General features: G+C 44.4%; 3 protein-coding genes across 6 annotated transcripts; 1 reads left to right on the forward strand and 2 right to left on the reverse strand.

Moving 5' to 3' along the window:
* Positions 1-2,084: 2,084 nt before the first annotated feature.
* CSTF1 (cleavage stimulation factor subunit 1) lies at positions 2,085-10,405 on the reverse strand. Its single transcript, XM_061375447.1, has 7 exons — positions 9,586-10,405; positions 8,867-9,037; positions 7,985-8,180; positions 6,328-6,605; positions 5,342-5,539; positions 4,386-4,776; positions 2,085-3,019 (listed from the first exon to the last, which is right to left on the reverse strand). The coding sequence occupies exons 1-7, from the start codon at positions 9,703-9,705 to the stop codon at positions 2,760-2,762; spliced, it is 1,614 nt and encodes a 537-aa protein (XP_061231431.1). The 5' UTR covers positions 9,706-10,405; the 3' UTR covers positions 2,085-2,759.
* Positions 10,406-10,525: 120 nt separating this feature from the next.
* On the forward strand, positions 10,526-18,306 carry AURKA (aurora kinase A). Of its 4 annotated transcripts, none has more exons than XM_061375448.1 (9): positions 10,526-10,647; positions 11,237-11,324; positions 12,168-12,450; positions 12,979-13,033; positions 13,728-13,919; positions 14,514-14,652; positions 15,019-15,167; positions 15,736-15,910; positions 17,593-18,306. In XM_061375448.1, the coding sequence occupies exons 2-9, from the start codon at positions 11,271-11,273 to the stop codon at positions 17,782-17,784; spliced, it is 1,239 nt and encodes a 412-aa protein (XP_061231432.1). In that variant the 5' UTR covers positions 10,526-10,647; positions 11,237-11,270; the 3' UTR covers positions 17,785-18,306. The 4 variants fall into 4 exon arrangements, with proteins under 4 accessions (XP_061231432.1, XP_061231434.1, XP_061231435.1 ...); XM_061375450.1 differs by lacking the exon at positions 10,526-10,647 and adding an exon at positions 10,774-10,888; XM_061375451.1 differs by lacking the exon at positions 10,526-10,647 and adding an exon at positions 10,940-10,968.
* Positions 18,307-21,272: 2,966 nt separating this feature from the next.
* On the reverse strand, positions 21,273-27,436 carry FAM210B (family with sequence similarity 210 member B). Its single transcript, XM_061375347.1, has 3 exons — positions 27,164-27,436; positions 23,338-23,510; positions 21,273-22,005 (listed from the first exon to the last, which is right to left on the reverse strand). Exons 1-3 carry the CDS (start codon positions 27,338-27,340, stop codon positions 21,789-21,791), a joined length of 567 nt encoding a protein of 188 aa, XP_061231331.1. The 5' UTR covers positions 27,341-27,436; the 3' UTR covers positions 21,273-21,788.
* Positions 27,437-27,726: the final 290 nt, after the last annotated feature.

Here is a 27,726-nt window from a genome sequence, read left to right on the forward strand (position 1 = left end):
CATTGGCAGCTCTCCTGGAAAGCCAGGCTCTGTGTCCAGGAAATGAGAAGTATTCATCCAAGCCCAGAACCCCATCTTCAGTATAAAGTTTGAAATCTGTTTAAAAGGGTGCAAATTAGCCTAATTCCAGAAGGAACCCTATAGGAAAGACTTTCCCTAGAGCTGGGTGCCAATCAGTGCCAAGTCAGTGTGCTGAGGGATGCTGAAAACTGAGATACAAATCCAGAGTTAGTTGTCTCCAAAGCTGCTTTCACGTCCACGTCTCTCTGGACAAACGCATTAGCTGTGGCATCATCTCACCACGCTTCCATGACAGCTTCTTTCGAGAAGAAGCAAGAGTAGGTTACACACCAGACACAACAGATCTTTAGACAGGTGATGGAGGCTTTCTTGAGGAGGTGGTAAATCTCGAGTACAACAGCGCTGCTCTGAGATGTAGCTACTGAGAGGCACTGACTGCAAAACTCATGAAGGGCAAGTGGCTGCACTGGAGTTTCAGTTGATGAATACAGCTTCTCTGTGTGAAGCTTCTCTGACAGTAGCAATAAGTATGCTCACATAAAGAATGTTTATTGAGATACTTGCAGACTTGCACAGCAGAAGGATGTATTCCCTCCAAGCAAATGCAAATCAAACAGGGTGACTACGTGTGCACACAACCTTGTTCTCCACAAGGCAGCTGCAGCTCCTCTTCACTTACACCATTGCTTGCTCCCAGTGCTGTAGAGCAGCCTGCCCCCCCCCCCCCCCACCTTCACACCACCACTAGGATGCTGTTGCACTAAACCATTTCACTCCAGGTTTGCATTATCTACCCAAACAGCATGAGTTTAAAGTTTCTTCCAGCCCTTATTTCTTAAACAGAAAACCCAAAATTTCTGACCTCAAGCAAGATGAAAAGTAAGAAAGGTGCCAGTTGCAGGGTGTTCTTGTGCTGAATGAACAGAACTATTCCTACATTTTACAACTACATTTCTATATTCTATAACTACTATTTTAAATGTCTTTAAAATAGAAAGAGTCCAAACACCAATAATAAATATGTTACTTAAGGCCTCTTTAATGGAACTGACACGAATGCAGCACTGCCCTCAACACTGCCAGTGCTATCAGCTTAGCAGGCAGGCTGCAAGAGGAGGGTGGCTGCCGCTGAGTGAGTACAGAGGCACTCTCCTTGTTTCTCCATGAAAAGAGCCACCAGAACTGCTATCTCATGATGGCATTGCTGAGCCTAAGGAACGCTTCCAGAGCAGCAGCTTTTAAGAGAAAAAAAAAGCATTCTTTTAAAAAACAATCCCACACACTGCAAATGTGCAGTTGAAACACAAATGAATTCATCAAGCTTCAGCATGTCCCCAAGACACAGCTTTCCACTGTTAATTTTCTTCATTATATAGAAAACCAATACATTTCCTTCGTATGTTAGTAACTTTTTAAAAGGTAATTTTTATTTAAATACAGACAAAACCTGTACCCTCATCAGCCCCTGATGAGCATCAGTGGGAATGGGGAGTTAATCCAGCAGGAAGAATAATCTTATATTTAAAAATCCTCATGAAGGCAAGTGCTGAGCTTTTGACTAGAGGAAGCCTCCCAAATATGAAGCCTGAAAGCACTGTGCAAAGATGCATCAATCAATATGTTTAAAGCTTTGCACAGGCAACTCTCTGTAAAAAGAGTAGTGAATTTTCAAGCTTACAGAAGGTTTAAGCACAGTTCCTTAATGACCTGTACTCCAGCTGAATGGGATGAGGTCTGGGACACCTGAACTACGGCGGTAACAAGGAGAAGAAACACTGATTCTGGGTTTCTGAATAATGAAGAAAAAATGTTATTCAAGTGCTGTGTAGCAGAATGAAAATTACTCAATAAAATGAAGTAAAATGACATTTCTGAGGTACACGTACAAAAATTAATATGCACAACAGCTTCTTGGATAGGATACTAGAGGTCTTGACGGCAAAATTATTCTCATTTTCACATGCCACAGCACATTTTACATTTGCAATGTGGGTATTTCTTGGAAATACCATGAATTCATTTCAAGATCCCACTTGTCAAGATAAATTCAAAACAAGACCCGATTTTAAGTCTGAGCGTTAATACCAGAACTAGAACACCATTTCTGGAATTCATCTGAACAGTTTAAGATCCTGTTCCAAGTTCTTATGGCACAAAACTGGCTCAGAACTGAAGGGACACTTGGAAAATAACTGAAAAGAAAAAAAAAAATACACCAAAACCCCCCTCAGACAAAAAATACAAAACAGTTTTACAAAGAATGATCAGAACTGAAGGCAGCTTAAGGCTTCATTAAGTATTTGCCAAGTTCTGCTGTTACTTGCGTAATCCATTCTTTAAACAGACTTCAGTGGAATTGCACAGATACAATGCAGAGCAAAACTGGCTCACACTGCCCAGTTTGAGCAAGATACAGTCACATTATTGTTATGTGGGATTTAGAAAGACAGGAAAACAAGTTTAATCCTTTCTGCAAGGATCATTTTAGTCTTTGCCCCCCTCCTTCCCCTCTCCACTCCTTGAGTACAATTGGAGATGACTGAAAAAAATTGATGCCACACACACTAATAAAAAAAATTAGCATGGTGCAAAACTTAGTATTTTTATATTGTTTCTGCCACACTTGACAGAATGAAAGACCAGACACAGCACAGCTTTCTTGTAGGTATCTGTCGGCAGTACAATCAATTCAAGATGATAGAATCAATCTGGAGCATCACTGTCTTACAAAGAAGTTCTTAGTCTGTCGTCGACCTTCTGTACCAGAATCTAGCCCTGTAGTCATCACTGCAGGTCATGAAGCCAGGATTTGTAGGAGAATGGACAATGCAACGGACAATGCTGTTGTGCCCCAGAGAAAGAAGATTTCTCCTTTCAGCAGTTCTTGAGTCCCAGCAGCAGAGACTTATGGTCCTTTCATCCGGAAGCAGCACATAATCTTCTGTGTGGTTGAAGACAGCTTGTGTCCTGTGTACTTGTCGTCCACTCAAACCAGCTCCTAAACACATGCAGCAAAACATTAACACAGATAGGATCAGTTTTCGGAAGTTTCCAAAGACCTAAGAACAAACCTCCCATAAGCATCAATGTCTGCAGTCTATAAAGGAGCCTTATTTTCTCAGTCTACTGCTTCCACATACAACAGGTGAGTTAATAAGGAACAGTTAATAAACATAGTACATTCTAAAACTTCTTAAAGGACAGAAAGATTAACTACTCCAACTGTGTCAGTCAAGTCCAGCCACTCACTGTGAGTGCAGTCACTTAACTTGAAAAGCACTTTTGCCTTATATATTTTGTATTAGGCTTACAGCTGTAACTAAGGCAAAATAACAGTCAAACACATAGATTCTCAATACCAAGGACAACTTTCGGTTTTAATCTACATATCATACAGCACTATATAAGCTAACTTGGCCATACTTCCCCTCCAAACCCTTCAAATAAAACATGTAGTTTCCTATATAGGCATTTACTCTGCAATGCACACACCTGCATCCTACCTAGTATGTTGCCAAAGTTTATCAAGGAGGTGCTGCACTCTGCTGGTTGAGAGCAGACAGAGCTAGCATACAGAAAAGGACCATACACACCCCAAAAGCAACATCCTCTCGTCTTTTATGCTATGACTTATAATGCTTAAGCACATTAGTGCTTGACTCAAAAGCTTCCCTGTCACTTAGCTGCTACTGTATGCAAAGCTTCTGCATCCTTCACCATTTAAGTCCTGCAGAGATCAAAGCATGGTATTGCTAGAATGATCCGAGTAGGACCACCTTGTGTCAATGGAAAGGAAACCAACCAGCTGTAGCTATTACAGAATATTGCCACAACTTACCAGAGCCATCTTTCACACACAAGTCTAAACTGCCACAAAGTAGGTTCAATTACCCCTGTCTGAGTGGGTGCTCTGAGGGAACGTGGCCTACTCTAGCCAGAAAAATGGATTAAGTGTTGGTTTTGACCCTTCCAGTTTAAACTGTGTCCCTACTCTAGCCGGAAAAGTGATGATGTATTTTTGTTTTAATAATCATTGTTTCTAAACTCTATCCACAAGTGGTCCTCAGGGCAGCGCTCCTTCTTACTTCCCCCTAATTTAGTCACAACTTCGCTCCAAAGCAATGGAGTAACTGTGTCAGAAAAGCCTCCAAAATGCACTCACACTAAATATTTACACTGACATACAGGAATCACAGTTTCTCTTCTGGAATTAGTCTATTTAAATGTTTTCAAAAGTTTGGGGCAATTTAACCTCAAAGCAGCAGTCTCCCAGTGTCTTTTAAGAACTCCTGTTCTTCTGACAATATTACCACCACTGCTGTGGTTCAGTACCTGAAAGGGAAGGTACTTGGAAGGCCACATACCTGTATATTTGACCAGTGTTCGACCAGTGGATATCTCCCATAGTTTAGCTACAGAGTCTTTTCCACTTGACAAGATATACTTTGAGTTTTTGGAAAAAATAGCAGAACAGACTTCAGCTCCATCATGTGCCTTCTCAAAAGTAGTGATGCAGCGATTTGAAACACCATCCCACAGTTTGATGCATCCATCCTTACTTCCTGTCACATACATGTTTGCACTGGTGTTGTAATTTACTGAACATATGGCATCAGTGTGCTGATCTTGAGGATTGCAAGACACAAAACACTGGAAAGTATTGATATCGTACAGTCGTAAAGTAGGGTGCTGAGTACCAACAAGTATGAAATCTCCAGAAGGGTGAAAAGAAATTGAGCGCAACATCTCTGCCTCCTGTTTGATCAAAAATACATAATTGGTGTAAGAAAAAAGTCTGAAATGGAAGCGTCAATTCTGGTGGCATTAAAGTGCTAAAAACCTGGTTAAATTATCAGTTATCACAATGTGTTCTGCTTTTTTAAAATAGAAAATGCTTCCCATAGGATTAAAATGACAGGCTGCCTTATTTTTTGTCCTGAAGCAGCTTGCAATGCCTTCTCATTTTTGGGATATTGCACAAGAGTGACAGGACATTCCATCAGCCAGTCACAAACCCCAAAGCCCACCACCATATAATCCCAAACTCCTCCAAAAGGAATAAAATATAATTGACGTCACAGTTACCCAGATCAGATCTAATCTAAATTAAAAAAAAGCAGACAGGCACTAGATCTTAGGAATGTAGGTATCCATTATGCATGAACTCTTAACTTGTAATTACCATAATGTCTTCACATTTTGTATGTGCATACTCCTACAAACCTAAGCACTTATAAACCCAGACACAATTCAGGTTACTGATACCTCAGGTACATATACATTCAAGCTTTGGTTGCTCTGAACTGGTATCATATCTAACCTGTATGTATTTGAAGGCTCTTTTGGCAGAGGGTTTTGAATAATCAAATAATTTAAGTGTGTAGTCCCTTGAACCAGATGCTAGGATCTGTTCTGTTGGATGAAAAGCTAAGCATGTAACTTCATCCACATGATCATACAGAGTTCGAATAACAGGATGGTTTTCCATGTTTTGCTGTGCCGTCTCATTCATCATGACCTACAAAGAACATTGAAAAAGTCAGTGTTAGAAAGCAGGCATGCTTTTTAACAGAAAAAGTAGGTTTTATGCTTGCCAGAGCAGCTAAACAACTACATTTCTGACACATGCCTAGGCACATATCACCATTATCTCAGTTATTTGAAGGCTCATCAGATACTGTTATCATATAAGATCCCTGTATCTTCACAAAGGTCAACTGACTTGCTCAAGGACATGCTAGTTTCAGCAGCAGAGAATGGGTGCAAGAAAACATACCACTGTCATAAGTAGTCCAAACCAGAATACTCTATTGCTGTAAGAATTAAGGGCCACTGTAGCAACCAGGAAAACCGTAACTTCTACTCACAGGATACTGCTGAAAATTTGCAAACTACCCGAACTCACCCACTTCCTAACTGCTACCTAGTAACCACACTGGAGGAAAAAAATGATACAAACAAACATGTATTATGTGAAACAGTTCTGAAACACAGCCACTAGAGGCCAAAGGCGTAAGTGGGCTCAACAATGAACTGCGTTCATACAGTGTAGCAATTATCAGCTACAATAATCATCTATTAGAAGCAATTTCTGGCTCAATTCTTAGGACTGCTGCCAGGAGTTACACAGGTATACTTGCCCTATTTCTTCTTCCTTCTCCTCAAGGGTACTTTATAGAGCCGCCGTTGGAGTAGGAAATATGGCGAGACAGAACCCACTGAGCCAGCCACATGGCACAGACACAGCATGGAACAGACAGCATCTCAAGAATTCACACAGTGGTTATGATTCAAGTCATATTTTACCTCAATAGGCATAGCACTTTTGGCCAACATTCTCTCTGTGTCAAGAATTTTTATTGAGGCATCAGCAGATCCTGTAGCTATTAACTGTCCATCTCTGCTATATGTAGCTACACGACACGGCCCTTTGTGAGATGTCACATAACAAGTCTCATATTCAGAAGCCTCGGGAGACATGGTCTGTACATCTGCATCAAATTCCAAATCAATTCCTGTGCCTGGAGCTACCGTATCTGACCGTCCAATTGCATACTGAACAGCACTGTCATCGTTCTCCATTCCTGGAAGAGAGAAGTTGATGCACTTAAAACAGGTTAACCTTCTCCTTAGACAGATCCGTTCCTATGCTATAGGCTTTGGTAACAGCTACAAGTCAGGTTTTGAGAGGCAGCTCCTGGTGAACAAGGCTAAACTAGCAGAACAGATTTAGTGACACAGCAGTACTTCTCATGAGAAGTGAGAAGTAATTTGGCTACTCTACAGCAGAACACAGTTCCCAAAATTAACTGTGAAAATACAACCATCAAACACTGTAGAAAGATAGTATGACAAATGTACTGACAATCAAGTCTGTGAAGCCACTAGCAGCTTTTCACAGAGGAAGAAAGAAGCTCCAGCACTGTTACATGAGATTTAAAATAAAAGACTGAAGCATTTATCAATTCTTCTTTCTTTCACTGCACTGCAGGAAAAACCCCTCTACTCCAACAATAATTAGTGCAGCATTGCAAACAGAAATATTTACTCCTCTTTGCACCCACCCTATAGATTTTTATTTATTTCCAGAATGCATCTACGAAGACAGTTCAGCACTGGAAGTGGTAACAGAGCAGACACAAGAATTTCCAGCTATGTGCCCAACTTTGATCATCGATCCATCAAATGCAAATTTTTCTTGCTTTCATGTACAAATTGCAAGTCTAGCATTCTTATTTCAGAGACAGGGCTTAACTTATTTATACCCTTGGAAGTTAACTAGTTCAGGTAGCAGAACCAGTTACAATACAATGATGGTACGGCTAGACCTCTTCAAGTATCTGAAGTCAGCTTGTTTCAACAGCAGCTCTGGTGTTGTGACTACATACTGTGGCACAGACATACTTTCAGAGAAAAATGCACAGATAGAACAGGTAATACCTTTTCTAAGAACCTTGATTGCGAAGCTAATTTTCTTGAGACTGATATACCAAGGCTAGCAAAGCCTGCCAATGGAAGGGCTTGCTCCCTTTCCAGCACTGTCAGGAAGAATCACATAGAAAATATCTCTAAAGTTGGCACAGAACTGGGTGGGTCTGGCACAAAACTGTTAGGTCTGTGGACGCAGTGATCCTGTTTAATGGAATGTGCTTTTAGAAGGTTGCCAGTCATCCAAGACCTTGAGCAAGTATTCTTATGTGTTACAGAAGTGCAAACAAAAGGATTTTGTCTATGTGATGTTTTGTTTTTAATGCATACTAAACAATGAAACACAGAGCTAGAATGCCCTTCAAAAAAGCCACAGAGGCAAAGGCTTTATCTAAGTATGTGAAGCGTTATGCTATTACTAGACATAACCATTGCATAAAAGACATTGTCAGTAACTCTAACCTCTTAATTCACAAGGATTTAAACTAGAGATTTAGAAACTAGACTTTTATGTTAGCTTTTTATTGCAGCTTACCTAACTTAATTAGGTGCAGCAGTTGTTCAGATGGTGCACAGACTGATTGTGGTTTTATCTCATTTATCAAGCCATTGGCAATATTTATGTATCCATCATAAAGCAGCTGACTAATTATCAGTTTATAAAGTTGCTGACGGTCTTTCAAACTGACTTTTGTTCTATACATTGTGAGCAAGGAATGCCTTGGAGGGGCCTGAAATAAATAAAGAAGAAAAAATACATACAAGAGAGTCTCATGGAAAAAGCACAACCTTCAAATAAAGCATATCCTGCCCAATTTCAGTGCAGACACCTTTATTTTAAGTAAGAATCAGAAATATTAAACTGAAAGGAAAAAAAAAAGCAAGGAAAAACCTGTTGCACTTGGCTGCTGTAGAAATTAAAACCTCACCAATAAACAGAGCACGAACTGTATATTAAGGAGCAATGGAGAAGACAGAAATAATACGGCATTAGCTAGCAGAATGATTCTGTCAAGGCCTTTCACTGAGCCCCGCCAGAAGGCGGCCCCGGGCACTGGGGAGAGGATCGACCCAAACCATGCAGGGCAGCCCCACACTGGCACCCTCCCGCCTCCCCCCCCTCTCTCTCACCCCGCGACACCGCATCCTCCCCACCGCCCGCAAACCCTCTCACAGCCCCGGGCTGCACCGCCGTAACCGGCTCCGGGACCAATAACCGGGCAGCGAGGGGGCGTGGGGGGCAAAGGGGCTGAATGAGGGCGGGGAGTGCTCAGCTGGAGCGCTGCGGCCACAGTACGCGGGCTTCCAGAGCCCGGGGAGGGGCGGGCAGCTTCGGGCGGGAGCTGCCGAGGGCGAGGCCCGGCCCGGGCAGCGGAGCCGAAGGCGGAGGACAGCGCGGCGCGGCCCCGGTACCTACCGACCCTTCCTTCTGCCTCCCTCGCTCTCCCCCTAAAATGGCGACCGGAGCCCTGAGCGCATCGATGGGCGGCGGCGGCAAGGGAGGAGGCGGCGGCGGCGGCCGGGACCGAAGAATGCTCCTCCGCGAAGGCTGCTGCATCGAGCGCCCGCAGATCGATTGGAGGCGACTCTTGAAGGGAGAGAATCGCAATATCACATGACCGTGACACCACGCAAGGGCCCTGGCAGGTCCCGGTGTCACGTGACCTGTGACGCGCCGAGGAAGCCCCCGGGCGGCGCGGAGGGGCGGGGCGGCAGCGGCCGCGCCCGGGGTCCCAAACCACGTCCCCTTCCCGTTCCCCTTCCGGGGAGGTCGGGGCCTTGGCCCGAGCCGGCACAGCCGCGCTCAGGGCGGGACGGAAGCGGCAGGCCCCGGGCTGACCCAGGAATCCGACTCGCAGCAGGAGGGCGATTGCTGGGGGGAGGCGGGGAGCCGGGTGCTTTTGTGTCCCAGCCGTAAAGCTCCGAAACGCTGCTTCCGCTGAGACACCGCGATCCCAAACACGGGGACGTGAGCGGGCTGTGAAACAGCAAGTGCTGACACTGCTGCACCGCGCTGCAGGCCGCCCCGCACCTGGGCTACGCGGCCGCAAGCACCTCCCGCTGCCGGACCGCTCAGACCCCGGCAGGCCGAGCCCGCCCCAAGAGCACGCCCCCCCTCCGAAAAGTCCTACTCACGTCAGCCTCGAGAAACGGCAGTCGAAGCGGGCGCGGGTCAAGGAGGGGGGATGCCATGCTACCCATGCCCCGTGGCAGCTGACGTCTATCACATGCTGCAGCGACACGGCGACCCGACATCTTCTTTTTACCTATCCTGTACCACTTGTGAACACCAACACACACAACTGGTTCGCCTCCGCGCTTGTTTTCAACACCGCAGAGACAGTTAAAAGTTGCCTTCGATCACGGTTCTTTAGAGGCCCGAAGTACTGAACCTAGCTTCAGCTGCCGCTTGTCACTCGGCAGCCAAGGTCCCCCTCACAGACGTGAGCAGGACCACAGGGGCAGCTGAGACAGCACAGCAGCCTCACACTCCTGTTATGCTGCTGCTTGCAAACTGCACTCGCTGATTGTCCACTGCCGCTCGGCGTCTCCTCGAGAACCCGTGCGGTTTTGGGCACTGCCACGGGCTGCGGGTCACCGCTGCTGTGACACGAGGGGTCCGCGGACCGGTGGAGCCACCTCAGGACAGGCGTCCCCTGTCGCGCTGTGCTGCGCCGAGGCAGGGGAACCCTTCGCACTTGTCCTCAAGAACTAGCGGCACGTGGGTGCTGCCCTGGGCCGCACGTCCCAGCAAGCGCGAGGCTGAGGCCTGCTTCACCCCTCTGCCCGTCCTCCCGCCCCTCGGGGCTGCGAGCTGCCACCGGGGCACCTACCTCACCGGCTGCACACAATGGCCCCTGGCCCCACTCGCGCTCGGCTCCACGCGAGGTGGCAGCACCGCCTCTCCCTCGGCCCGTGCCAGCGGGTAGTGTGTGCTGAAGGAGAGGAAAACGGCTGGTGCCTCGCGGGATGCGGGACGAACCTGGCGCCCTTCCCCCCGCGGCGGCGGCAGACTCCGAGGCCTCGGTGGCTGCGAGGAGGGGACGGTAGTTGTAGCGTTGCCACAGGTGGGTGGTCTGGGCGTACGCGATTTGCGTAGTGGAAGACCCGAGCAGGCAGAGACTTGGCGGAGCAAAGTGTGCGAGCGGCGCCGGTCCACGCAGTTGGAGTACGGAAGGAGCCAACGGCGGAGAGACGGTACGTAAAATACGCATGTAGCGCAAACACCGCCCTCGGGGCGGGCGGGGCGGGCCAGCGCCGGGTACGCAGCAGGCTGCCGTTACGCATGCGCCCCAGAGGCTCACGGCGGCCACGCTCGGCCTCGCAACGAGCGGAGCGTGTAGAGAGCCAATGGGCCTGCGGGTCGGTTGAAAAGCAGCCAATCAGCGGGCGCGAGCAGCGGAAGAAGGGCCAATGGTGAGAGGCGGTGGTTTAAAGGGTATTTAAGGGAGGGCGGTTTGAATTTAAACAGTTGTGGCGGCCGGAGGCAGCGGAGCTTGGGGGTGAGCGGCCGCCGGGGTTCCGTGCTGCGTGGGCCCTGGGCACCGTGGGCGCTGGATGGGAGAGTTTTGGCCGGCGGGAGGCTGCGAGCGCAGTTTGGCGGTGGTGTATAGCTAGGGTACAGCTAGGTCCTGGGGATTCCCGGCGCTCGCGTACGGGTGGCTGTGGTGTATAGGTGGTGTATAGCTAGGTCTTGGGGCCTCCCGGCGCTCGAGTATGGGGAAGGGAGACCCGAGGCGTGGTGTTTTCTGTGGAGCTGACTCTGTTTGCCACGTCCTGTCTGTAGGCTAAGCTCTAGGTAGTTGCTGTTTTCGGGCGCTATGGACAAGAATACAAAGGAGAACCGCTCTGGGTACCACAGCCGTACTGTAAAGGTAAATGACTTGTTAGGTTGGTGGGTGCGTTTATCCTTATAACGCATGAGCTACAGGTTCCAAACTGTAGTAATTATCAGCTGTACTAAGCAGCAAAAATGGGAAAAGCTGTCTTGAAAAGGTAGCTTCTATGCACAGGAAATAATTGCCAAAATTGTTAAAGCTAATCATTAGCATTTGAACTTCACTGTAGCCAAAGTATTCTAGAACAGCTAGGTTCCTCAGAGAATGGGGCAGTTCGAATCGCTGTCCCATCCCTGGCAGTGTTCAAGGCCAGGTTGGTTGGGGCTTGGAGCAGCCTGGTCTAGTAGAAGGTGCCCCTGTCTGTGGTAGGGGGTTGGAACTGAGTGAGCTTTAAGGTCCCCTCCAACCCAAACCCTGTTTTGAACGAAGAATTTTCTTAAGCATAAACCCAAACTACTTTCCCTTATTGGAAATAAAATGTTAAGGTTCAGCTATCTACTTTTACTGAGTAAATTTGCTTTGTTCTGTGGAACGCCTGTTGCAGTGCAATGTATGTTAAGATGACCAGCGTTAAAGGAAGCAATGACTCAAAGCAGTGTATGCTTTTATAGTAAGGATCTGCTGTCTCAATACCTTTGGCTGATGTGCTGGAGAAGTGTATGGAAAAGTTCTGCTAGCTATAAGTATGTTTGCTGTTGTAGAAAACTTAACTTTCTTGTCAGTGTAGAAATTTAAGAATGCTTTTAATCATAAGCGAGATCAGACTACACTAACTTTTCCTGTTCATGTACTTTGTGGTGTTCTCCTGTTTTATGAATGTGGCCATAAAGGTTGTGCTACGCTATTCTACAAGTAATACACAATCTTTTCTTTTTGAAGGTTGCTAATCCCTTTGGGGATGGCCCAAAGCGTGTCCCTGTGTCTCATCATTCCGCCCAGAGTCAGTTACTAAACAGCGGAGCTCAAGCACAACGTGTTCTTTGCTCTTCAAACTTTGCCCAGCGAGTTCCAGTACAGACACAAAAGCCTATATCGTCAAACCAAAAACTGTCTAATCACCAGACAACACAGCAGCCCCAACCAAAATTACCGGTCCAAGCGACTGCTAGGCCTCAAGTCCCAAGCAAAAACAATGAAAAATCTCAACAGACTTCAGCACCTGGTAATTCTGAAGAAGGTGTATACACGTTTGTACAGTTATGATACTTGGGATACTTATGTTCTAAGAAGCAGAGTGCAGAAAAAGCTAATGTTGATTATGTGGAGAGATGGCCTTAGAGAGAAGTACTTGGTTGTGCCCCAAAACAGAATAGCAGCACAACTTCAGCTTAGAAGTTACTGCATTCTCCTTGTTGCCAGAGTTACCCATGTAGGTCCAATATGGGTGTTTAAGAATTCGCAGATGCTCATTTGTCTGTGAATTAATGTAAGTGGTACTCGTACATCAGTTATTCCAGTATTCATGTTAATCTTTTGTATATAAAATATTGTAAGAAAGCTTTTAAAATTATATGTTTGTCTCTGGTAACTTCTATGCTGCTTTGCTAGTAGTAAGTTGTTGAAATTGCCAGTGAATGTATTTAAAGAACTGCTTGAGATACTGCACAGAGGCTAGATTTGCTTCCATGTGAATTTTTGTCTTGTGGTTCTGGGTCTGTTTCTTAAAACTGATCTATTTCTCTATACGTAGCAAAAAGTTCTGAAGCAGAAAGCACCTCTAAACAGAAAAAGGAAGAGACTAAAAAGTAAGTTTTATATCTAAATTGTTTTAAGCTAACTGAGCCCTGTTGGGTCGGCTTGGTTTTGTCCTTTAGGACTTCATGCTGTAACTTAGTTGCAGCTAAGCTGAAAGTTACTTGAGCCTCTTTGTTGTGGAGAGCTGTGGCCCTACACTTACTTCATAGAGACAGCAGATGAAACTAGGAAAGCTTACTTTGACCTGGTAATTCTCAGGAGCAAGAACTTCCTGTAACCTAAAGAGAACTTTTGGCTAAATGCATAATAGCTCTTCCCATGAGAGAACACTGATAGCCACTGCTGCAATCACAAGATGCACACTTGAAAACAAAGGCTCTGTCATATGTGCAACAGGCTGGAGTTCAAGGGTGAAGTTAGACCTGTAGTATGGCTATCTTAAATAGCTCTGAAATGCTCTAGTGATAGGTCTCTATTAAGTGTATTGAAGTGAGCCTAGCTTGGTATTTTGTAGTAGTGTGGTTGACATTAGTGTGTCTGTGTGTAAACTTTAGGAAGGAAGAGACAAGCTTTCAGAACTTTTTTTTGAAAAGTCTCAAGGCATATTTTATTCTCTTGGTGGTGTAAAGACTAAATTCTAGTTCAGATCACTAAGTATTGAACAGGAACACTATAGACTGTAAACCTAGGAGTCAAAGCCCACACAGGTATCTAGGTTTTGTAACTTGTTCTTTCCTCTTACAGAAGGCAATGGTCTCTTGATGATTTTGAAATTGGTCGTCCTCTGGGGAAAGGAAAATTTGGAAATGTGTACCTGGCACGTGAGAAGCGGAGTAAATTTATTCTGGCACTGAAAGTGCTCTTTAAGTCACAGCTTGAGGAGGCTGGTGTAGAACATCAGCTACGAAGAGAAGTTGAAATACAGTCTCATCTTAGGTAAAATTTCATGACCAGTTACACTCTTTGTGTTCAAATAAATAAAATAACCTCGTTTATGACAGTGTAACCTACTGAAGAAGAGAAGTTTCTTTTTAAGTGTGTGACACCTTGAAATTGCTAGTTAGAATTCTTGCTTTTCTGCAAGGAGATTTGTCTTTGTCTACCTTGCAATGAAGCAACCTTTGGTAAGAACTTCCTGCTGCTTGGATTTATGTGGGTAACAGCTTTTTCTCAAAGTCTGAGTTTGTTTCTGGCATTTTGCTTCTCAGAAAATAAGCCCACAAGGTGCTAAATTCCAAAACCCATAAGAATTGGTACCTTCGGTGGTCATTACTCTTCCACTTGCTGTAGAAGGGTATGGACAAGAAGATCTGAACTGGCTAAACTTTTGGTTAGCTGCTTGCTAGCAGGGAATCTAAACTGCTGCTTAGATAAACACCATCTATCTGCTATGAAGCTCTCAATTGGTATGTTGTGAGCTGAAGGCACACTTACAAGATTACATTGAAAGGGGGGAGGCAGGAAAGGGAAATTAAAGTTATATGGACAAATATACCTGTTCAGAAAAACATTTAAATGTTTTTTTTGCAGGCACCCCAATATCCTCAGATTATATGGCTACTTCCATGATGTTACGAGGGTCTACCTTATCCTAGAGTATGCACCACGTGGAGAAGTCTACAAAGAACTTCAGAAGCTCACCAAGTTTGATGAGCAAAGAACTGCTACTGTAGGTTGTTCTAGCTTCTGTGTTACTTGCTCTTCGTATTTGGAATATTTGCAGCATAAAGCTAGATCTTCAGATAAAGCTCTGTGTTTTCGTGTGAAACTGTGATTCCTTAGATGCTAGTTGATGTACTTGCAACAAGAAAGAAAGAAATTGAGAAGATGTTGCTGCACAGCACTGATACGATATTCAGCACTGCTGAGGATAGTTGTTAGTGCTTGGTCATATCAGACAGAGCCTGTATTGTCAGACTTCCAAGGGTTTGAGGAATAATTGCTGTAACTTTTAATTAGGCCTAGAAAAGGCTATAATATAGCCAGATAAGCTAGAGTGACAATGAATTTAAAGTTTTGTTCTTTCTTAATACAGTACATCACGGAACTAGCAGATGCTCTATCATATTGTCATTCAAAGAACGTGATTCATCGAGACATCAAGCCAGAAAACTTGCTGCTTGGCTCAAATGGAGAACTAAAAATTGCTGACTTTGGATGGTCTGTGCATGCTCCATCTTCTAGGTGAGAAGGTAGTACATACCTTGTGCAGTGAAAGACTTCTGTAATGAAAATGTTACTTTCTGTCACTCTTACAGTTGTGGAATGGAAGTAAATGTTGACTTCCTAAAATAGGGGGAAAAAATCCTTTAAGAACTCGGCCACTGCAGCAACTTGTGTATTTGAAAACTTGCTGAACCTGGAAGTGAAGAAGGTTGGTGTACTGTTGTTAGGGTTATAGCAGTCCCTCAGATCACAGACCAGCGCTTGTGTTCAAGCATCACTCTAGCAATATACTTAAGTCATTTCCTAATTAGTGTGAATTGCATCTGACAAAGGAATACTATACTTAATCTAGAAAGTGGAATAAAGAAAGGAGGTATCAGGCTGACTGCAGTGATTGGAATGCTTTAAAGCAAAATTGGCAAAATTACTGCTAGCACTTCTTTACCAAGTGTTCTGGTGGTGCAGTCTATCCAGGGCAGACAACACTGAAGTACAGGTGATTGCTAGCATTAGCTTTTATCTGGCTCTTTAAAAGGATCTTACAATTGCCATAATCAGTAAATTATTAACTTTGCCTTTTATTCAGGAGAACAACTCTCTGTGGGACACTTGACTACCTACCTCCTGAAATGATTGAGGGAAGAACACATGATGAAAAGGTGGATATTTGGAGCCTGGGAGTTCTGTGCTACGAATTCCTTGTAGGGAAACCACCTTTTGAATCAGAAACATACCAGGAAACCTACAGAGCTATCTCCAGGGTATGTGCCATGCTTACTTGGACTGAGGCAGATGAATTGTCCTATCTGTTTTCTTACTGAAATGTAACAAATTGTCATTTTGAAGCAGGGCATGTATTTCTACTAGAACTGTAGAAAGACATAATGATACACATAAAATGTGCCATGTGCCATGCCAAGTGCAAGGTCCTACACCTGGGTCAGAGCAATCCCAGGCACAGCTACAGGTTGGGCAGAGAAGGGACTCAGAGTAGCCCTGTGGAGAAGGACTTGGAGAGTTGGCTGATGAGAAACTTAACATGAGCCATCAGTGTGAGCTCGCAGCCCAGAAAGCCAACTGTATCCTGGGCTGCATCAAAAGGAGTGTGACCAGCAGGTTGAAGGAGGTGATCCTGCCCCTCTGCTCTCGTGAGACCTCACCTGGAGTATTGTGTGCAGTTCTGGTGTCCTCAACATAAAAAGGACATGGAACTGCTGGAACAAGTCCAGAGGAGGGCAACGAGAATGACCAGGGGACTGGAGCACCTCCTGTACAGGTTGAGAAAGTTGGGGCTGTTCAGCCTGGAGAAGAGAAGGCTGCATGGAGACCTCATAGCAGCCTTCCAGTATCTGAAGGGGGCCTATAAGGATACTGGGGATGGACTCTTCATTAGGGACTATAGTGATAGGACAAGGGGTAATGGGTTAAAACCTAAACAGGGGAAGTTTAGATTGTATATAAGGGGGAAGTCTTTCCTGTAAGGGTGGTGAGGCACTGGAATGGGTCGCCCAGGGACGTTGTGAATGTTCCATCCCTGACGGTGTTCAAGGTGAGGTTGGACAGAGCCTTGTGTGAGATGGTTTAGTGTGAGGTATACCTGCCCATGGCAGGGAGGTTGGAACTGAATGATCTTCAGGTCCTTTCCAACCCTAACTATTCTATGATTCTAAAACTAAATCCCTAAAACAATCTTCACTCATTCAGTAGAATGAGACCTTAAAGATACCTTGCCTTATTGTGGAGATTGATGACATGGTCTCTGGTGGGGTATAGGCCAAAGATCTTTATTGTTTTGCTAACAGGCTTTTTATATTATTGTTCTACAAGCATGTGCCACCAGAAACACTGATAGGTTACTGCCTTGAGTTCATGCGCATATACTACTATACTGATTGGTCCAGTGCTGCTGTCCACTCGTTCCTCCAGTCGTTAGCCGAGTTCCTCCTTTCCACCGCAACTCCCCTCCTCTCATGCCCTTCTCTGCTTCAAGGACACAAGGCCAGCTCATAGAGGTTAAACTTGCTCTGGCCCTCCACACCTTATATACTTAGTTCTACCCTGTTTCTGCCTGCACCTGAACTTCTACCTCTTCATGAAGCAGCCAATCTTCTCTTTCCTTTTCTAATTTATAACACGAATATTTAACATCTAATGTGTTACTGAAAAGAAGTAAGCTTAACCTTTCCTGTTGCATACCGTAGAGTGGTCCCAGCAAACTGATCTTAAGTACATTGAGCCAGTATATTAGCTTCAGTTCTGAGAACCTTGTTTTCTTCAGGATTATGATGAAGTTACTTAATCTTGCCTCAACAGGCATAAGGTGCATAGCCTGAGGCTGACTCAGCCTTTCTAGATGTACATCGTAGGGTAGGGCCCTTTGTGTCTAGTTTGGTTATTGTCAAGGAACTTCTGCATCATGTTTAGTATCCTTCTTTTTCCCTAGGTGGAATTCAAGTTTCCTCCATTTGTCACAGAAGGTGCGAGGGATTTAATTTCAAAGCTTCTGAAGCATAGCCCATTCTGTCGACTACCCCTGAAGGATGTACTACTTCATCCCTGGATTACAGCAAACTCTACAAAGGTGCCCAGTAGCAGAAAAAGCGATGGTGCTGCCCCATCCAGAACACAGTCTTAGCAGGGACAACCTCATGGGATCAATGAGAGTCTTGTACTGTGACTACTGTAATGCCTACAATACAAAAAGCAGGTCTTGGAATCTAGTGGCAATTGGAATGCAAGTCTTTGGGTTGGCCGTCTTATTAAATTCTGATCGTAACGTAAAGTTATTTGACTTCTAGCTGGACATTGTGGAATACTTAAAAGTATACTTGAAATCTTGTCATGTGTGGGCCAGGTTTGTTGATGTAAGTATTAAGCTGTTCAAGGCTCTTATGATGTGGTCTGTCCTGGTAAAGGTTCATTGGTCCAACAACAAGAGTAAGTTGTTTTAGCTTATTGAACAGTGCAATATCCTAGAGATACCTGCCTCTGAATTTACTGGGCTGCTAAGGGTATCATAACTGTGGTGTAATCTGAAAATGAGCAAGGCGAATGCGTTTCTTGAAATGTCCTAAAAATGATGTGTGCATTATTTTTGTCTACTTTTTAGCTTAAACGTGAGCAGTCAACTTCCGAAATAAAGATGTGTTGTATAATGCTGACAATATGGTAAGGCTCCTGATGGCATTATCACTTTCACTGGCTGTGTCTAACCCCTTGTCTTTACCATCAGGACAGCTTGATTCTTTGGCTGTGATCACACGGTAAGTTTACTTCCCACCTCTGTCAAAAAGGAGGCTGGTATAAAGTTCTTGCTCAAAGTGCAGGTACCAAAAGTAGGTATGGTCACACCCTATTCTACATTTGCCATACAGGACTACAAGTACCAAACACGTTGCCACTTACCTTTTGTGACTTTTCTACAACCACTGAACCTAGGCAGAAGCCTAGGTTCATCCTTTCTTTAAATGCAGTTATTCAAAGACAACACAGTCTGAAAGCACTTCTGCGAGAAAGGGCTGGAAAGTACTGTTTTCCAATGGGATATGTAACAAGAACTAATGTTAACATCTGGTGGTGTAAGATGTTATTCCCTAAAATGGAGCAAGGGTCAGGCCACTTGCCATCAAAGCATACAAACTGATAAAACTCCAAGCAAACTAAGAGAAAGCAATTTATTGTATTTTCATTATAAGGCTTTAAGGTCATCGCTATTTTACAAACCATTAAAAAAAATCTTTTTACAGCAAGGATTCTAGAATTCAAAATATACTCTCAAATTAATATAATACTTTATAAAAAAAACTTTATCGAAGATTGCCAGTAGTTTATACAAACATGTTTATCTGAATAGGTCATCTGAATCCTGTTCATAATTTAAATTAAGCTGTATCTTTACAGCAAGGAAGTCTCCAGATAAAAGTACCAGCACTAAGAACTTTGAGGTGCATTTGCTTTAAATGATTCCTGCTTTACAGAGAGACTTTTTAGAAAAAGAAAAAGCTTGCATCTTCCTTTTCTATCAACTTTAGGGTGAAACATACTTATTAGAAATGACTGAGTAAATAAATCAAGGCTGCCACATGATGATTCTGGAGTTCTTTTATCCTTGTTAACTGAACATTGCCCTGAACCAATACAAACAGGGAGGACATGCACTAACAATAAACCAAAACACAAAGGCTTCCGTGACCAGGAGAGAAAAAAAAGCCAAACTAAAACTTACTCTTAAGAAACAGTGACTGCCCACTTGAAATTTAAGTATATGCTGCACTCAGCTTCCATCCACATAACAGGTATAATCACACAGATTACTCAGGGATAAAGGTAGAACTTCCTTACGCTTTAATTAGAGCTGGCAAGTTGAAGCTAGTGCCCTGGCCAAGCTGGCAGCTTCAGCAGCCATATTGCAAACAGGCACACAACAGGAGCAAGCCAACTGCATTTTGTTTCTTTTATTTTTGGGAATAAGCAGCTAGTTCAAATGAATGGGACAGCCATTCCTCCTCCACACATGGGTATGTGAAGCACCAGAGCACTGGCTCCATATTCTAACAAGAAAGCCAAGCAGCTGTGCATGACATAAGTTCTCTTAGTGACAACTTACAGCTCTACAGGCACAGAGCAAGGCTAATACTCAGTGTGCCCTGCTCCTGTGGCTGTTAAAACACTGCACAAAATACCAGTGTAATGCACCTTTACACATGTGCCATGGATGGCTATGTCTGCATTATATATTAAGCCTCCAGTATGTGTATCTGCTCACTGCAGGGACTGTTTCCACCCTAAGACACAAACCCCTCAACAGGCTAAAAGCACAGCCCCACAGACCAACGGGGTTCCTTGCTTTCAGCTGGCAGGCTCTGGTATCCACAGGGCAAAGGAAGTAAACTACCTCTTCTACAGATTTCCCTTTCTCTCAGTTCACTAAATTTCAGGGTAACTGCCTGCTATTTTGCTTTAATCAGATTCCTGACCAAACAGATTGCGTCAGAGCCACCTTGGGGTAAGTATCAACAAAGGCCAGTGTAAAAGAGCAGACCTGGAAGGAGGAACCGGTTCTGAAGTCTGACGGATTTGACTTAAGCTATGCTATCTCACAGCAGCACAGTCCTGAGTCTGAAACCCAGGTTTACCATGATGCTGTAGTCAATACTCAAGTATTTGAGATCCAGTCTTTAACTGAAAAGTGGTACATAAATATATGCACGTGCAGCTGCACTCTAGCAGGAACAGCACCCAAATAAGACTGAAAATCACCTCTAATTGGTACATTCAAAAGTCTGGCAGACAACAGCACACCAATTGCTCTTGGGAAGCTATGAGTTGCAATGTCTGGACTTCAGGTGCCGTTTTGAGTTTCATCCACAGAAGCAGAAAGCTGCTAGGATTAGTTTTCAGATTAAAAAATGCGTGCCTAGTACACAGCCAGATCTCAATACATTAAAAACCCACAGATACCTTTGCCTCTGACTTGATAATCTTTGGAGTATGTTCCCACAGGAGGTAATTCTGGTTACACTGATTTCAGCAGAGTCTATAGGCATAAAATAAACAACACAAAAAGGACTTTATTAAGGCCAGCTCCTAGCCTATAAATAAAACCCATCTTCAAATAAACTCTTGAAACATGGAAGCATGGGGCCTATAGGGATGCTGGGGAGGGACTGTTCATTAGGGACTGTAGTGATAGCACAAGGGGTAATGGGTTAAAACTTAAACAGGGGAAGTTTAGACTGGATATAAGGAGGAAATTCTTTCCTGTTACGGTGGTGAAGCACTGGAATGGGGTGCCCAAGGAGGTTATGAATGCTCCATCCCTGGCAGTGTTCAAGGCCAGGTTGGACGAGGCCTTGGGTGATATGGTTTAGAGTGAGGTGTCCCTGCCCATGGCAGGGGGGTTGGAACTTGATGATCTTAAGGTCCATTCCAACCCTAACTATTCTATGATTCTATAAGCACCTCAAAGAAGCTGTAGTTTCAGAACAGTGCATCGCCTATTCTGGCTAAAATAATTATTACTGCGCAATTATTAAGCGTGCGGGTACTCCTGCCTAAGTTAACTCAGCATGTGTGTTGTGCTGCAAGACTGTGGTCATGATGTATGCCTCTTATAACAAAAGAAACAAAAGAAACACCCACCTACCACTTTAGATTCCAGTATATACGCTTACCAAAGGAACTATTCATATAGTAGGATATTGTTGATCCCACAGCCTATTAGGAAGAGAATCTTACTGTTTTCCAAATACACAGACACAAACTAATGCTCACACTCTATTTTGACAAGAAAAAAAAAAAAAATTAAGGCCCCAAAAGCTAGATTATAAAGTCCTAGAACTGTGTGTTCTAAAGAGACAGCTCATTGTCAAGCACTTCTATTACCACTTGCAGTGAAAACCATTTTAACAGGCTTTTCTAAAGAAGAGGTGGCAAAATGGAAAGAAGGACAGCACTTTTCACAGTGTACCATTCACCACCATTCACCTGAAAGAACAAGTAAGAAATGCAAGAGGAGGTCAGCATTTACATGGATCCAAACAAATCTTTTAAAGAAATTTAACAATCTGAAAAGCTATGTGGATATAGAGCATTAAAAAACCAATAAAAACAATTGGAGTAAAAACCAGTAAGAAATCCTCATGGATTTGGGGTAGGAGGTTTGAAGAAACCAATCTTCCGGCAGTATCGGACAACAAATGGCACAGAAACTACGGTAATGCTGATTCTTACTGGAGCGAACAACTTGTGAATGGCATATGCCAGCACAAATGTACTTGTGCCAGCTGCCATTTTAGATTGCAACGATGATTCACTGAAACCAAGTTTGAAGAGAACTGCAGTCATATCCACTCCACTGCGGAAAAAGAACACAAGGTCTCTTTATTTTAAGGTTGCATACTAAAAAATAAAAAATGCCATTTTTTCTTTCCCAGGGAAATTTACATGGCATCCAACTGGAATTTTTTATAAATTACTTACAAATTAGACATTGTTAAATAAGAAACTCAACCAACCAGTTCAGCAGTAACAGCTTAAGTTTCTTCTGTAGCAACAACACATGCAATATTATCAAATGCACTTTTTCTTCCCCTTAAATATAAGGACAAGTTACTGTGCAGTCAAATATGTTCTTAGTTCTACAACTGTATAGCTGCAGCGTGTGCATAGAGAATACTCAGAAATTTGTGAACTGGTATTGGAAATTCATCTTCCCAAGATTTACAATGAAGCCTCTTTGTGTCTTGCTGAAATTTATCACATAATATAGACTGACCCAAAGCAAATGAAGAATCTGTTGCTAGGCTTAGAGTGTTCTAACAGAGGAGCAAAAGCTGAGAAAATGATAAGTATCTTATCTAAAATCAAGCACGTGAAGGAAGTATTATGGATCTCAAATAAGTGTTATTCACCAAATCCATTAATATTTTAACTCCCTACAGACGTAACAGCTTTCATCAAGGTCCCTACATTTGGAGTAATTTTCCAAAGCTGTTAAATCATACCTGAAGGAAGAAAATTCATTGTCACCCTGTGTGTGCCACGATGTACTAAATGAGAGGAATCAGCATTCACATACCCGCACTGAAGGCAAGATTAAGCAGCAGGGAATATTCTGAGGAGTAGTGTGTTTCCCTATCTCCTCAACTGGAATACCTCATGCTCAAAGATTATGTATAACTGAGGCATTCCCACCAGGAGCCACAGACACCATTTGCCACCTGACTCCTATATGGTTATCTAGTATTTTCTTTTGTAATCTAATCCTGTTTCAGTTTCTGCTACCTTCTGCAGTTCAACTGCAAAAACAGAGTTCAACACCCAGAAAAACAAATTTATCTCTAAGCACCAGCACTTTTGTATGGCTCTATCTCTACAGACCATGCTACTGCATGAGAATAAAAGATATCTCTGCAGAACAAAAATGAATTCTCTCATCTGTTTAGTTACTCCAGTGCAGTTTCCACTCTGCTGTTTTCACCTGCTCACCATGGATCTTGAATTTATGAAAACAAACCACGTACATCCAACTTCTCTCATGCCTGATGGGAGATTAGATCCATTTATAGATCTATTTAAACTCAGAATACAGAAGATTACTGTGTATAGATCAAAGTGGCACAAAGTAAATGTCCCCTTGCACAAGTAAACATTAACTAGAGGCTACAGACAACTGTAAAAACCTCACCTTGACACAGCCAGGTAGAAGATACCTAGAGATACTAATGAAATTCCAACATGGAATGAAACCCCTACAGCACCATACTCTTTAAACACTCGTTTCAGCTGCTGGGATTTGTTGAGTTTCTTGTTTTCACCACTGAGATCTGTGGCTGCCTTTTCAGAGGATCCACCTGCATCCTAAAAAGAAAACAAAAGTATTTATTACCATTAAGCACAATACCATATTCCAGTCAGTTGAGCCAATCTGAAATAATGAGAGAAGTGGCTTGCACACAGCACTGCTCAGAATGCTTTGGGAAGTTAGTAACACGTTTTTGCTCTTTCGCATCAGTATAGCAGTCACTTGAGAGATGAGACAGAGGTGCCAAAGAGATCTTTGCTTACACCCACTGCTCAGCTTTATACAGCGAATTCTTGTAACACAGCTTTTTGCTCAAGAGCTAAGCTGCTGGAAGCTGGAAGCCTACACGATACCAACTGATGCTCACTTACTAGCAACTTCCTGATAGAAGTCCAACATTTAAGTTCCTATAAATCACACTCTGTAGAGCAGCTGAAAAAAGGATGAACCAGGGAACTGCTGCTGACAGCCATGAGCTATGCTGTTGCCACAGCGTAGCCAACAGCTACACAGACATGTCAGTGCTGGTGTAAATAGTCTAACTTCACTGAAAAGTTTTTTCATTTGTCATAGTGAAATTTATTGACAGCTTTTATCTGGGTAAATTTTAAGTGCAGAACTTCATACTAAAATATACCCCAGAGCAATGTGATAGTGTGATGCAGGCAAAGAAGGGCTAGTAAAACAGACAGCCCTTGGATACCTCCTCATACTTGCCATAGAAGAAATACAAACGGGAGAAAGAAAACGTTTCCACAGAGACCTCAGGATTTTTCTCTAATTAGTGAGCAGTTGTCAGGAAAGATTAGAAGAGTCCTTTCTTTCCAGCTGAATTCAGCAGCAGTCATGACAACCTGTCAAGCACACTAAAGGCCACTGCTGCCCACAGGACAGCGACAAGCTACTGAGTGCCTGGCAGCACTTTGTCCTGCTGTAGATTGCTTTCAATTAGAAGAAAATTAGAAGAAAAATACTTTTGATTAAGCCCTGGAGTCAGTGAGAGTGCAAATTAGGATACACATGAGAGGCTCCTCCCACAACACTTGTGGTAGGATGAACTGGCTTTAATCTGTGATTACAAACATACCAACCACACCACTCCTCCGAAACCCCTACAGTTGCTGCTGCTTTCTCTTTTTCTCTAAATATGTATTTAGGGAATTGTGTAGCTCAACTTATTTTGATTATCATATCTTAAAAAAAAACCAGATAACATTAGCTTTTGGGGTTTTTTTGGCTCATGAGCCAAACTGAACAAAACAGTTTCACAGTACCTTCTGCCAAAAGCTGTCCTAACAATTCAACCAACAGCATGTGTTTAGTCAAGAATGCTCATTTATTCAACAGTGCGATTTTCTTAAAAGCCAAGCATGGTTTGAATGGTAGTTAAAGACTTAACAGCTTACAGTGATTTTTTCATCCAAAGATGATTATTACTAATTTAAGGAGCCAAACACGAGAATTTTTTTCACACAGCTGTCATGAAAATAGGAGCTGACAAATCTACAGATACATAAGCCTCAGGGGAACTCCATGTCTCACAGCCACAACTGCAAGATGGGTTACAAGGACTGAAGAATAGCTTGTTCTCATCATTCAAGTACATTTCAATTCACTCATGCTCTCAGGCTCACAAGCCAAGCAATTTCTGCATGGTATTGAAGCAAGATGTTACAAAAGTCTCACTCTGACAGATGTTATTTGGATTACCCAGTACAGTTGTGTCCTCAACAATGCACAACTTACCAAAGAAAGCTACCCATCTGCCATATAATTCTGCTACAATATTTCTCCTAGAAAGCCAGGTCTGTTCACATAATTTAGGCAAAGATTCAGCTTCCTAAGCAAACTAAGGACATGAAAAAAAATTTGAAGCGTCATGTTATGCTTTGTAATGAGGCTACCAAAGTTAACCTGAATATTTAAGCTGTGGAAATTAAAACTTGTACATGAGGCTTTGTATTGAAAGCTTACATTCAGAAGCAGGTGTCAAGCAGACCCCTGTATCCTACTGAAATACAGTATAGAATCATAGAATAGTTAGGGTTGGAAAGGACCTTAAGATCATCAAGTTCCAACCCCCCTGCCATGGGCAGGGACACCTCACACTAAACCATCTCACACAAGGCTTTCATCAAACCTGGCCTTAAACGCTGCCAGGGATGGAACATTCACAACATCCCTGGACAACCCATTCCAGTGCCTCACCACCCTGACAGTAAAGAACTTCATCCTTATATCCAATTTAAACTTCCTCTGTTTAAGTTTGAACCCGTTACCCCTTGTCCTGTCACTACAGTCCCTAATGAAGAGTCCTTCCCCAGCATCCTTATAGGCCCCCTTCAGATACTGGAAGGCTGCTATGAGGTCTCCACGCAGCCTTCTCTTCTCCAGGCTGAACAGCCCCAACTTTCTCAGCCTATCTTCATACGGGACGTGCTCCAGCCCCTGATCATCCTCGTGGCCTCCTCTGGACTTGTTCCAGCAGCTCCAGGTCCTTTTTATGTTGAGGACACCAGAACTGCACACAATACTCCAGGTGAGGTCTCATGGGAGCAGAGTAGAGGGGCAGGATCACCTTCTTCAACCTGCTGGTCATGCTCCTTTTGATGCAGCCCAGAATATGGTTGGCTTTCTGGGCTGTGAGCGCACACTGAAGCCTGCTCATGTTCATTTTCTCATTGACCAGCACCCCCAAGTCCTCCGCAGAGCTGCTCTGAATCTCTTCTTTGCCCAACCTGTAGCTATGCCTGGGATTGCTCCAATAAAATCATGTATGAACATGATTTAATAACTTCCTGAACTGGAAAAAACACCTGCATGTAATTTTTCATACCGAGTAAATTCAAATTACCCCCCCCCCCCCCCCAACCAGTGAATGCAATGAAAGCAGCCTTTCAGGACCTGAAGGGCACCTATAGGGATACCAGAGAGGGACTCGTCATTAGAGACTGTAGCGACAGGATGAGGGGCAATGGGCTTAAACACGAGCTCAGGTTAGCTATAAGGAAGAAGTTCTTTACTGTGAGGGTGCTGAGGCACTGGCACAAGTTACCCAAGGAAGCAGTGAATGCTCCATCCCTGGCAGTGTTCAAGGCCAGGCTGGACAGAGCCTTGGGCAACATGGCCTAGTGTGACCCATGGCAGGGAGGTTGGAACCTAATGATCTTAAGGTCCTTTCCAACCCAAACCACTCTGTGATTCTGTAACAGTAGAAATTCGTATTACTTTTCCCTTCCCACCTCCAAGAAATCACCTGGATGTTGAAAGCACAGTGAAACAGGTCCCTAACGGGGTGCACGTTGGTGTTTTACCTCTCAGCTGATGACACGGCGCAGTCAGGCTGGGGACCCGCTGCTGCTGTCAGCAAACCCTTTCAGCCACGATCACCGGGAGCAGCCGCCTGCCCCGCTCTGCGTGGGCTACCGAAACGCCTTTATTTCCTCATCACTCACCCGACGTGCTCAAACTCCGCAGCTCGCAGGGAAAACACGCCAGGGTGCTGCAGGCCAGGTAACCTTGAAGACACTCCTAAAAAGCTGGGAAACACTTCCAGGCCAGGACAACTTTGTGCTTTAATCGAAGCTACAACCCGCTCCTCACCGAGACATCTCCCCTCAGAGGCGGGCCCTGGGCCGCGCTGCCGCCTCACACAGGGCAGTACCTCAGGAGACCGGGTCCCAACCGAGCCCCCTCCCAGCCCCCCTACCTTGGCGGAGCTGCCGGCGGCGGATCGCAGCGTTACCAGGGGCAGCGGCGGGCTGAGGCCGGCCCAGGCCTGATGGGGACCGCGGCACAGGATACGGGGAGCGGCGGCAGCGAGCAGCGGGGCGCTGCGCGGGTGCACCAGCGGCCGCAGCGGGCCCAGGCGCACCAGGCAGTACATAACAACGGCGCGGCCGCGGCACAGCCCCAGATCTGAGCGACCAACACGGCGGGCGGGCAGACATGACACACCGACAGCCGCCCCTCCTGCCGGGCGGGGCGTGCTTGTGGGACTATCCCTTTAAGGAGGAGGGTGCTGGCCGCTGGGCGGCATGGCAGTTACAACTGTTCGTTGAGGAGAGTGAGTGTTCGCTTGCCGTCTGAGAGGAGGAAGGTGTTTAGGGGCAGCGTCCTGCTCCACCTTGGCTGGCAAAACACACTCTTCAGCCCTTCAGGAGGGAGCTGTATGAGGGTGACCACTGCTGCTTTGCGGTGTGTCTTTGCAGATAGCTCGTTAGAAGGGGAAAATCGCCTTTCCACTCCCCTCGGTGATACTTAGTCTTGTAA

The sequence above is a fragment of the Neopsephotus bourkii genome, unplaced genomic scaffold (genome assembly GCF_033783945.1).
Source record: "Neopsephotus bourkii isolate Nb327-2 ecotype Australia unplaced genomic scaffold, CSIRO-AGI_Nbou_v1 NB_1663, whole genome shotgun sequence".
NCBI lineage: Eukaryota > Metazoa > Chordata > Aves > Psittaciformes > Psittacidae > Neopsephotus > Neopsephotus bourkii.